This window comes from Perca flavescens, chromosome 9 (assembly GCF_004354835.1).
Source record: "Perca flavescens isolate YP-PL-M2 chromosome 9, PFLA_1.0, whole genome shotgun sequence".
Taxonomy (NCBI): Eukaryota; Metazoa; Chordata; class Actinopteri; order Perciformes; family Percidae; genus Perca; species Perca flavescens.
In genome coordinates this window covers 30,938,980-30,951,735 of record NC_041339.1, presented here as the reverse complement: position 1 = coordinate 30,951,735, position 12,756 = coordinate 30,938,980, and the positions used below count along the sequence as shown (strand labels likewise).

At 39.5% G+C, this 12,756-nt stretch overlaps 1 protein-coding gene across 3 annotated transcripts in view; it reads left to right on the top strand.

Annotated features, from left to right (window-relative positions):
* LOC114561036 (complement factor H) overlaps positions 1-12,248 on the top strand; it is a 232,826-nt gene extending 220,578 nt beyond the window's left edge. For 2 of the 3 annotated variants that reach the window (XM_028586691.1, XM_028586690.1), the window contains 8 exons: positions 5,222-5,407; positions 6,836-7,021; positions 7,126-7,311; positions 9,353-9,367; positions 9,685-9,847; positions 9,944-10,209; positions 11,647-11,792; positions 11,873-12,248. In XM_028586691.1, coding sequence (XP_028442492.1) covers positions 5,222-5,407; positions 6,836-7,021; positions 7,126-7,311; positions 9,353-9,367; positions 9,685-9,847; positions 9,944-10,209; positions 11,647-11,792; positions 11,873-12,106 — 1,382 coding nt within the window. In that variant the 3' untranslated portion in view covers positions 12,107-12,248. The remainder of the gene's footprint in view (positions 1-5,221; positions 5,408-6,835; positions 7,022-7,125; positions 7,312-9,352; positions 9,368-9,684; positions 9,848-9,943; positions 10,210-11,646; positions 11,793-11,872) is intronic. The other variant, XM_028586692.1, reaches the window with a different exon arrangement.
* Positions 12,249-12,756: the final 508 nt, after the last annotated feature.

Below are 12,756 nucleotides of genomic sequence, written 5' to 3'. Positions count from 1 at the left end.
TCACAGACATTCCATTACACTACAAGATCTGAGATGAGACAAGAGGAGGTACCTTACTTTGTGACTTTGTTTTAATTAATCTTGTATAGTTTCTATTTTTACTTCTATTCGTATTCTACTTGTATATAACTCCTTATTTATTTTACTATCCCTATTTATCTGCATTTATTTATACAGATAAATTTATACAATTATTCTTTGTGCTGCTGCAACAACTGAATGTCTCCTCTGGGGATCAATAAAGGCTTCTCTTCCTCTTGGAGACCAGCCTTTTTATATGACAAATGTTTTGTTTCTAACTATTTCACCTGTCAGCAAAGTGGTTGGACTGGGATTAAGAACTGTAAAGGTGACATACAACTACAACAAATACAGTTTTAAGGATAATTACAGTGTGAGTTTGTGTTTTAATTAGGGCTGTCAATCGATTAAAAAAAATTAACTAATTAATCGCACAATTTGCTGTAGTTAATCGCGATTAATCGCTTTTTAAATTGAGACTGAAGCTTATAATAATGGATATTTAAATGCTAAATCATTGCAAATATGAAGAAAAAAACAAACAAGGAAAGGTTCTGCTAAGTTCAGAATGTTTAATATCTGTATAATATTTGGCTTAGTCCTGCTGAAGGCTGCTGGAAACGGCTAGCAACTGTCTGACTTGAGAGCAGATTTTTGTCACCGTCCCCGTCTGCTGTCGCCTGCTCTCGTCTACTTTACAGGCGAGGCGCAGTTTATCTCCAATGAGCCGAGAGTTCAGTCGCCGGCAGGGCAGGCGGGACTCACCCGGAAATGGCGAGCGGAGTGAGGTTTCTCTCAAAATCTGACGAAAATCTTCTAAACTGACCTTTGTTGAGCTGAAATGAAGACAGATTCAGCAACTGCACGGCCTATTTCTCACTTAAAATGTTTTCAGAAACATGTTTCAGTGAACTATTTTAGTACAATATGAGATCGTATTCTGAACGGCCGCCATGACAGTCTGGCTCTCAATATCCGGAGAAAACAAACCCATGTGACGCGTTCGTCCAATCAGCTGCCGGTTTTCATTACATGGGCAACAATATAGAGTAGCGCCGCCTGCTGTTATGGAGACGTATTACGTTTCTCAGCCGCCACATGAAGTAAACAAACACAGCTGCATAAATTTCGTTAATTTTTTTTAACGAGTTAAATATTAAAAAATTAACACAAACATTAACGCGTTAATTTTGACAGCCCTAGTTTTAATAGCAGAGACAAGAAGGACATACAGAGAGTGCAGGCCTCCGCCAAGGCCATGCCCTCTTTACGTGAAAAAAAAATGTGTGTATCCAGCAAGTGATTTGGATTTGCTCCAAAATGTAATGTGTTCTTCTTTGCCCCGTGCTAGACCTTTCAATCATTTATTATTAATAATTAATAATTTTTGCTTTTACCTTCTGAAAAATAGACAAACAAACTAAACTGAAAACAGAACCTTCTTGGCGGAGATAAATGGTTAAAACAAAACAATTCTATAGTAATGTGAAATTTAAATTGAATTAGTTTTTGATTAAAGATGTCAACAGTACTTTGAGCTAAATGTTAATGTCAGCATGCTGACATACTCAGAATGACAATGCTAACAGGCTGCTGTTTTGCATGTATAATGTTAAGTGTCTTAGTTTAGCCTGTTAGCATGCTAACATTTACTATTTATCCATTGATGCTATCTAAATATAACTCCTTTCCTTGTTATTTTATAGATGTATGTCCAAAGCCTGAAGTTCCAAATGGATTTGCAGTTGGCCCATACAACAAGACAATATACTACACCTGCAATAAAGGTTTTAAGCTTTTCACCAACAAAGGCTGGTGGGCTGAGGCCAAATGTAATGACAATGGACTTCAACAATGCATCGGTAATTTATCTTTATCACCCTATGGGTCAAGTTCTAACGAGCATGAAGTAAGCCGACGAATCAACCTTAAGCTGTACATCATTTTAAGGTAGAAAATGAATTAAGGGTTTGGAGTCAATAAAGATTTCCTAGGAATTTAAACAATGAGTATTATCTGAAAGAGAGGTCAAACCAACCCACTCCTACGCTACACACTGGCAGTGAACGCATCTAGCCCTATACCTCATAGGAAGCAAAATCTGATATGATCTCAGCCACGGCATATTTTAGTTTTTATAGGCTAAGTGAACAAAATACGTGTTAGTTGTTAAAATTTTGTTTATTCATAAAGGGACTAGGGCTGGGCGATATAGCTGAAAACTGTATCGCGATATAAGTGTTTCATATCGGTCGATATCGATAATTATTGATATTTTTTATGACCTATTTAAAATAAGGACCAGGAGAAAAATATATATTAAATTTAAACATTTTTATTTTAAACTTAACCTTCCTCTGATTATAATCCCTTCAGTTATAAAGCAGGAATGTCAACACAACCATGGAAAACACTCAAATAATAAAAATGTAAACATAGGTCTAAAATCACAATGAACACTTAACAATTATCTCTTAACATTAAGGTGCAAACTTAAAGAATGAGTAAGAAATGCTTCATAAAGTGTAATAAAATACAGGGCTCGACATTAAGGCTTGTCCGCTTGTCCGGGACAAGTGGATTTTTTGTAGGACAAGTGGAAGAGAAATTTACTTGCCCCACTGGACAAGTTAAAACTCAAACAAAACAAAATTCCACATATTTCGTCAATGTTACAGAATTGAAACAAATACATATTTTACCCCACAATCCCGGGCAGCGGCTCGGCGGGCCGCTAACGTTTGACCCAGCCCGCTGTTCAGCGCATTCTCCGAAAGCGAAGCAGCATGAAAGCACAGCGAGCTAGCCGGTGTTAGTTTGCTAACTCCACCTTAACGTTACCTCCTCGCCACATCGTTCACAGAAAACAAGCTGAAAACAGAAGTCACTCGTGGCGATAGCAATGTGCTTTGTGTGGATGAAGCATTATATACGTTATTATGTGCCACTCATTCCGTTTATGTTACAGATTTTACTTTACCGATTTGAAACAAATACATTAACTAACGTTAGACCCAGCAGCAGTGGGAGAGCCTGTTCAGCTCCTTCTCTGTAAGAGATACAGCATGAAAGCACCGCGGAACCAGTTAGCATGCTAACTACGCTTTAACGTTACCCCGTCCCCACATCGTTCACAGAAAGCTGTCACTCGTGGCGATAGAAGTGTGCTTTGTGCGGATGAAGCATGAAGTTAATTTGACTTGACGGCTGGCTCTCAGCCTTGTAACGTTACTAGCTGCTCCGCTACTCGTTTGTAGCGGATTAAATATCAGGTAATAATCAACTGTAAAGTAGCTACACCTTTTTAAAGGATCCCTTGGTAAGTGAAATTGTAGAAAGAAAAAAAAAAAAAACACGTTGACACCAACATTTAGTGGCAAAATCCATTGTTATGTCTACAAAATTATTTTAGATATAGTATAAGTTCAAGTCACCACTACCTCTGATCAAAATATTGAATTAGTATCTCAATATATTGACTCAGTATCTCAGAATATAAACAAAGAATATCAAAGTAATGAGAAACTAAAATATTGACTTAATCTCAATATATTGGCTTAGTATTGTAATATTGACTTAGTAACTCAACATATTGGTTCAGTATCTGAATATATTGATTTAGTAACTCAGAATATTGACAAAGAATCTCAAAGCAAAAATGAGAACATTCAAAATATTGACTTACAATCTCAATATATTGACTCAATATCTCAAAATATCTCAATTGACATAGTAACTTAGAATATTGACTAGGAATCTGAAAGTAATGAGAAACTTTAAAATATTCACTTAGAATCTCAATATATTAACTTCTGCACACCGGCGTGCAAAGTATAACTTTGTATTATGAGTCTGGAGATCCTTTTTTCTTGTTGAAGGGGAAATCTATTCTTGGGACACATTTGTTTCTACTGTTTAAACTGAATTGTATTAATGTTTATAGTGTTTGTATGCTTTCAATGGTTTCTTCAAATTCTGCATTAGCAAAACATAAAAAAAATTATAAAATGATTCATCTTTACCCGGACAAGTGACTTTTGTTCATGGACAAGTGAAACGTAAATGTACTTGTCCGAAGGACAAGTGCCTCAAAAAGTTAATGTCAAGCCCTGAAATAGTTCAAAATGTTAAATATAAGAAACCTGAGAAACTATTTTCTGCAGGTTTAGTGCTAGGTTGGTAACCTGGCTTCTGAACAGACATGTCTGCCTCCGTTATTTCTTTGTAGTGTTTAGTAAGGCGCTGATGCAGAGTACCTCTCCATGGTGGTCTGCTGCTTGTGCGGTGTAGCAGCTGCAGATGTTGTTGGACGTTGCTGGCGAATACGGCTGTGCTCCAAAGTGTGAGCGCGGCTAAGGTGGTAAAACTAGTTTGTGGTAGTACCAGTGTTTGTGGGGACGACGGTCTGACGACATTGGTCTGTCTACGGTCAGACTTATAAAATCCCCAAAAACTGCCATACTGACTTTTGTTTTATCAACAATTTCCTCGCTCGCTGCGGCACTCACTTTCCACTTATCACTCCACGCCGGTTCTGTTATTGAAGAACACGAGACAGTGATGTGGCGCAATCAAACTTGATACGGTTACATGATTGGCTGTTAGAGTGTCACTCCCTACGTTGCTAGGTTACCAGAGAGCGAGTGCCTTTGTTCATGCAACCAAACTTGCTTCACAATCTCTGGTTTCTTCTGATGAAGAAAAACAAGTTATCGAACATTTTATCGGCCGCATTTTCTATTGATATTGATTACGTGTCTATCGCGAGACATATCGTTCTCGTTTTATCGCCCAGCCCTAAAAGGGACTTCCTTAATTTTTTGTTATTGTTTATTTATTGCTGATATCACATTTGTTGTTAGCAACAATATACAGATAGACCTAATTGTTTGTAATTATATCCACTCTAGAGAACACAGAGTGTGGAGAAACTCCTGTGATTCCAAATGGGAAAGTGGAACCTCCACGAAGGCAAAGCCCAGGGCAAGTCGCTGTGATTACTTGTAACACAGGATACAGCCCTAAGCTTAACTACTTAATTTGTTGCGGGGGAAAATGGATTCCAAATGAAATGTCACCCAAAGATATTTGTAAACGTGAGTCATTTTCTTCTTTCATCATCTTACTTTATCAGATGTAAGCATTTATAAAAAGATGACAGGGTGTAAACCAACACTGTACATGCTTTCAACTCTTGCAGCAACTGCCAAGCTCTGCAAACCCCCACCTAAAGTTGAAAATGCAGTTGTTAAGACATCTTATCAGAAGGAATACTTGTCTGACTCTCGAGTGACTTATCAGTGCCGTTATGGCTATGATATGGAGGGAGAAGACACGATTCTATGCAATGATGGGGAATGGGAGGAGAAGAACATAAGATGCACACGTACGTACAAAATGCTTTTCAGAAAGTCACATAGAAAGTTTTTAAGAATATTCCAGTTTTAAAGATGTGTTGTGTAGCCTGGTGACTTTTCAAGATTCTGAATGTCATTATGAATGTATAGGGTGAAAAATTAAATAAAAATAAAATTCTATTTTTACTTCTATTCTTATTCTACTTGTATATAACTCCTTATTTATTTTACTATCCCTATTTATCTGTATTTATTTCTGTCTTTGTGCTGCTGCAACAACTGAATGTCTCCTCTGGGGATCAATAAAGGCTTCTCTTTCTCTTGGAGACCAACCTTTTTATATGACAAATAAATTACAAAGTTAAAAGAAATGTAGTCCCTGCAGTGCGTTTAACGTAGACTAACAAAACTTGGTACACATATGTAGCATGTCAAGACGTACAATAAATGTCATTGGAGCCATACCCTAAACCAGGGGTGTCAAACTCATTTTCACTAGGGGCCACACTGGGAAAAGAGAATCCAACCCAGTCTCACGCCAGGTCGTTATATAGTCACGTTATTGTAATCTATTAAGTCGTGGACAGGTTACGTAAATCCCGTTTTTTTTGTGTATATGCAACGACTTTTGAACGTGTACAGGTCACGCTTTTCGAACCTGCTGCTCTGGGGGACGCAACAACAGGGAAATGAGGCGCCACACGGCGGCTAAAACAACGGGACGGGCCGCCACTCGCGACCCACGCAGGGGCACACAACAACGGGGAAATTAAACACCACAACGGGGAAATGAAACGCCACAATAACAAGACGGTTGGGGTTAGGAAAAAAAAAGAACGGGGAAAGGAACCGTCACACACGGGACACGCCGACAAAGGAACTGCCACACGTGGGGCGCGATCCCCGGTCTCCGGGGTGAAAGTCCTGTGTTTTTTTGCAATGAAGGTTTTAAGCTTTTCACCAACAAAGGCTGGTGGGCTGAGGCCAAATGTAATGACAATGGACTTCAACAATGCATCGGTAATTTATCTTTATCACCCTATGGGTCAAGTTCTAACGAGCATGAAGTAAACCGAAAAATCAACCTTAAGCTGTGGATCATTTTAAGTTAGAAAATGAATTAAGGGTTTGGAATCAATAAAGATTTCCTAGGCATATAAACAATGAGTATTATCTGAAAGAGAGGTCAAAACCACCCACTCCTATGCTACACACTGGCAGTGAACGCATCTAGCCCTATACCTCATAGGAAGCAAAATCTGATATGATCTCAGCCACGGCATATTTTAGTTTTTATAGGCTAAGTGAACAAAATACGTGTTAGTTGTTAAAATTTTGTTTATTCATAAAGGGACTTCCTTAATTTTTTGTTATTGTTTATTTATTGCTGATATCACATTTGTTATTAGCAACAATATACAGATAGACCTAATTGTTTGTAATTATATCCACTCTAGAGAACACAGAGTGTGGAGAAACTCCTGTGATTCCAAATGGGAAAGTGGAACCTCCACGAAGGCAAAGCCAAGGGCAAGTCGCTGTGATTACTTGTAACACAGGATACAGCTCTAAGGTTAACTACTTAAGTTGTCGCGGGGGAAAATGGATTCCAAATGAAATGTCACCCAAAGATATTTGTAAACGTGAGTCATTTTCTTCTTTCATCATCTTACTTTATCAGATGTAAGCATTTATAAAAAGATGACAGGGTGTAAACCAACACTGATCATGCTTTCAACTCTTGCAGCAACTGCCAAGCTCTGCAAACCCCCACCTAAAGTTGACAATGCAGTTGTTCAGACATCTTATCAGAAGGAATACTCGTCTGACTCTCGAGTGACTTATCAGTGCCATTATGGCTATGATATGGAGGGAGAAGACACGATTCTATGCAATGATGGGGAATGGGAGGAGAAGAACGTAACATGCACACGTACGTACAAAATGCTTTTCAGAAAGTCACATAGAAAGTTTTTAAGAATATTCCAACCCAGTCTCACGCCAGGTCGTTATATAGTCACGTTATTGTAATCTATTAAGTCGTGGACAGGTTACGTAAATCCCGTTTTTTTTGTGTATATGCAACGACTTTTGAACGTGTACAGGTCACGCTTTTCGAACCTGCTGCTCTGGGGGACGCAACAACAGGGAAATGAGGCGCCACACGGCGGCCAAAACAACGGGACGGGCTGCCACTCGCGATCGGGGAAATGAGGCGCCACACGCCGGCTAAAACAACGGGACGGGCCGACACTCGCGACCCACGCAGGGGCACACAACAACGGGGAAATGAAAAACCACAATAACAAGACAGTTGGGGTTAGGAAAAAAAAAGTACGGGGAAAGGAACCGTCACACACGGGACACGCCGACAAAGGAACTGCAACACGCGGGACAAAGGAACTGCAACACGCGGGACAAAGGAACTTAGAAGACCAAGTTTCGTGAGTCTACGTTAAACGCACTGCAGGGGCTCAATTTTTTACTTTCTAGGGGGCGCTGGCGAGCCATTTTTGGGCGGCTATTCCCAAAACCCTTAAAATACGTAAATTTTCACCAGACTTGATGCGACCGCCAAATTTGGTTTTTGAATATGTTAAGCCCCTCAAGAAGGCAATTCATTTTCCGGGAAAAAGAATATAAAGAAAGAAAGAAAGAAATAATAGAATAGAAACAATAATTCCTTCACTTTCTATAGGGCCTTTGCCGCTGTCGGCGCTCGGGCCCTAATTAAAGCTGCGAGCAGCGATGGATGGGCCCTCGCGCCTCTGTGCGCATCAGGGTTACTGGCGGACGCCGCTCCCTGCGACGTGCATTTGCACGTTAGTCAGACGCCGCAAATCGTCACCAATGAAAAGGGAACTCCCCGCTGAGTTCAATGATACCTCGGCTGTGAAAGGGGGCGTGGCCAAAGTATAGGGGGCGGGCCAAACCTTTACCAATAAAAATGTTTTTGAATATGTTAAGCCCCTCAAAAAGGCAATTACTTTGGTGTAATAATAATTCCTTCAGTTTCAATAGGGCCTTCGCCGCTGTCGGCGCTTGGGCCCTAAATACTTAGAAGTGGGTCTTTAACAAAACTGAGGTCAACATAACAATACTATCAGGTACCTTTTAATATAACAAAACCAACCTCCAGAGAGACTTGAGAGAGGGGTATATATACCCCAAGACTAGCCTACCCCAAACACAAAGGGAAGAAAATTTAACTTACTACAATTACCAAGACCCAAATTAAACTCCACAACCAACCATAAGCAATAAACACTACCAAAACCCAATATTAATCCCACCCAAACAAATTATCCACATGCTGCTGTGTTGTTAAGTATTTTTGTAGTTCAGAGTCCCCCTGCCCACTGCCAAGAGTTGGTTCCTTCCACTTCCTGGGGTAGAGTATAAAGGACAGTTTCAAACTCCAGCTCTCCCTTTGGCAGATGGCTCAGCAGCAGCATGTGAAGAAACCAAAGACCGGTATAAATCACTAACAGTTCTAATCAAATGATTACTGTTATTAACCAAAATGCATGCACTCAGATTGGAAACGTTAGCATAATTTGTGAAAAGAATAAACATATCTAAAGAAAATGTGTTGGTGGTTATTTGTAGAAACCAAACCCATTACCCCACTTTAAATGCTGGCGGTGCATAGGGCCGTCACAGAAGCAATATTGAATGGGTGAGTGCCCCTTTAAGTACTCTGACAGTTTTTAATAATTTCCACATAGTTCACATTTATAAAAAAAATAAAATAAAAGTTTGCCTCTGTTAAAGTATCAGCAGTTATCTCTTCTATCTTGAATAATCACAGTAACAAAAGTAAATGAAATACATCTTCACGACAAAGAAAAAATATTAGTTTGAATGACTTTGGTTATAATTTTTTATTTCTATGGTTACGAATGATCACATTAGGTGTCAGTAAATATAAATATATTTTAAATGTTATTTTGTGTTTGTTCCCTATTTTTCAGAGTCTCCCTCAGATGGTGAGTCAGTTTTATGCACACTTCTTTACTTTCACATGGCTGTCAACATGTTGGATATAGTTGTTTTGTTTATATCTTCATGGTTGTTAGTATTTGCTATCAAACCCAGTAAAAGCAATGAAATGTGTAGACTTCAATTGAAATAAGAATAGTTTCTCCTCTGTTACTTAGGACTGTTGGATTAGAAACACCTGAGAGCATCCCAGGATCATAATCCTCAACCAACAGTTAAAGTTTATAATCCCAGCAGTGCTCAGTGGTAATCCAGGGAGAGGGGAGTATTGCTCACTGTGTTCTTATTGTCTGTCTCTCTGCAGTGTGCGGTATAACTCCGCTCAACACCAGGATTGTTGGGGGACAGAACGCCACTGTGGTTAACTGGCCCTGGCAAGCCAGCCTGCAAACATCAGGGAGCCACTTCTGTGGAGGATCCCTCATTAACAGGGAATGGGTGGTGACTGCTGCTCACTGCTTCTCAAGGTAAGCAGTAAGGGTCAGATTCTCTTTGGTGGGGGTTTTTGTGTTTGCTTAACTGCTCTGCTCTTAACTTCTTTGCACTGTTTTGTTTCTCTTTAGCATCCCAGCCAGACTGACCGTGTCTCTGGGTCTCCAGAGTCTACAGGGACCCAACCCCAATGGGGTGTCTCGGATGGTATCAAAGGTCATTAAAAATCCTATCTATAACTCCATAACTAATGACAACGACATCTGCCTCCTGAAGCTCTCCTCACCAGTGACTTTCACAAAATTCATTGTTCCGGTCTGCCTGGCAGCTCCAGGCAGCACCTTCTTCAGCGGCGTTAGCGCCTGGGTGACCGGCTGGGGCGCCATTGCATTTGGAGGTGGGTCAGAAAGCAGCTAGGTTAAATTTATTTATTTCAATACAATGGTGAACAATTGAGTTTACTCAGACATTTAAATGCTAAAATGAGTACCATGAAGCAATAAAACAGAGTTTTAGAAATATCATTAAGTTTAAAAACACCCCACGATACAAAAGATAAATTGCTGCAACGAGCTTGTTCTGGTGATGGCAGGGACAGATCTACCGGCATTTGCCACCCTATGCCACCCTAAAAGAAAGCCTTGCCACCCCTGCTGCCAACCCAACAGTTGGCAGCAACGAATTAAAAGTTATGGCCAACTTGACCATTTACGAGCGCGACTCTCCAATGTCCGACTGCAGTCAGTCAAACACTGTTTGCTTCCCCTCTCACACATCTGTCACTCATCACCTGTGTCTTACCTTAATGCCTTTCCTGTGATAATGCCCCTTAACTTCTATCACACTTCTATCTCCTATTAAGTGAGATCACATTGTAGGGTCACCTCAAATGCAGGACAGTGATTGCATAGATTAAGTTTGTCTGTATGAGTTTGTAAATGGCAGCCTGTGTCCTTTTGTAGTGTACATACTATTTATCATCAAACTGTGATAACTGTGATTAAATTCAGTATATATACGTCTGCCATATGTTGCCACCCCTCAAAAATTCCTGCCCCCCTCTAGCCAACCCATAAATATTTTTCTAGATCCGCCCCTGGGTGATGGTGCTTGAGGAAAGGTCACTAAAGTTCACCTGTGGAGTTTAAAAGTTAATTTTCTCACCAAATCACACCGTGTGTCTCCTTTAGGTCTAACAAAGTGTTGACTGTGTTATCTTCATAAACAAAAAAAATTCAAAAAGAAAAATAATTATCAATTTAGAAAAATTTTGGAAAAAAACATTTCAAATTGTTTTCATCCATGTTCGGTTGCAATCCTTCTTCTTCATTGTCTTTGTTGGTGCATGTAGCTACACCTGGCCCCTTGCCTCGTACATGGTACAAACAAAACAGGGATTTACTTGTAAAAACATAGTGTTACTAGTGGTCAAAAATTCACAGATAGATTTTCAAATTAATTTAGAAATTAGAGGGGGTGAGAGGAAACACTCAGTGGTAGGCTGAAAAAATTAGGATTCATCCTCTTGGGAACATAAATATTTACAGCATATTTCATGGAAATCTTCAATAAGTGATGTTAACAGCATAAACAGCTTTAACATTATTTTTATTTGTCCCTGTCTATGACCTTTCAATTTGAGGTTTCAGTTCTTTGTTTTGAAGTTGTAGTGGACCTGTTCTTCGGGTTGACTTTGTTTAACTTTTAACTCCTGATTGTACCTTTTAATGGGCAAAGGTATGATCCTTTAGATTCATAGACGTACTGATGTAGTAATCAAACACTCATAATACATCACATGTGCTGTTTATTTACTGTATTTGTTTCTCTTTAGTTTCCCTCCCTACCCCAGGAAACCTAATGGAGGTGAATGTGCCAATCGTGGGGAACAGAGAGTGTAACTGTGACTATGGAGTGAGCTCAATCACAAACAACATGATCTGCGCCGGGTTACGTGCTGGAGGGAAGGACTCCTGTCAGGTTAACATTTTTACGCCTGTGTTGGTGTCAGATTTAATCTCCTGCAAAGATTTCTTTCCTAAATGTTTCTTTCCTTAAAGGGGGATTCAGGTGGTCCGCTGGTGAGCAAGCAGGGCAGCCGCTGGATCCTGGGGGGAATCGTAAGTTTTGGAAATGGTTGTGCCAAGCCTAATTTCCCAGGAGTCTACACCAGAGTGTCCCAATATCAGTCCTGGATCAACAGACAGATCACCAGCAGCCAGCCAGGCTTTGTCACCTTCACGTCCACTGGAACTGACAGTGACCTCAGCATCAGCTGTGCTGTCCTGCCATGATTATTTGTCATTGACATAAAGTGTGACCCTAAACTGACACAGAGAAGGATGCATTTATGATTACTTTGCAGATAGGGTCAAACTAACTTCATGTCAGGGAAGTATGGAGCTAAATCAGGGCCAAATTTTTTTGTTAATTTGAAAAAAAATATATATATAGTAAAACTAAAGCTTGAAATTAAAAAATTTAAGTTTTGGTCTAAAACTTGAAAAAATAAAACCATGTATTCAAACTAAAAATAAGTGTCCCAATTTTTATTTCAGTCCCAAATTTTGATTAAATTCTGGAATTATTTTGAATAAATTATACATTTTCATTTTTTCACTTTTACATTTGTTTTCAGTTCCACATTTCATGTTTTCAGATTCAAAGCATATTTTTTTTTTACGGCTTCAAATCTTTTTTTCAGTTTCAGATCAGTTTTTTTCAGTTTCAGACTTGTGGCCCCGATTTTGCTTGGGGCTTCAACTCAGAGGGGCGTGGAATTATGAGTGACAGCCTAACAAAGAAGGCAGAAGACTCCTCTGTCATGTTGCCTTCAGGAAATGGTGTTACCATTGACATATATTAAAGGGTGTTACTGCGAGAACTATGACTGAATGCTTTCTATCCACTATATACATGTGATTTTTACTTAACAAACTGATGC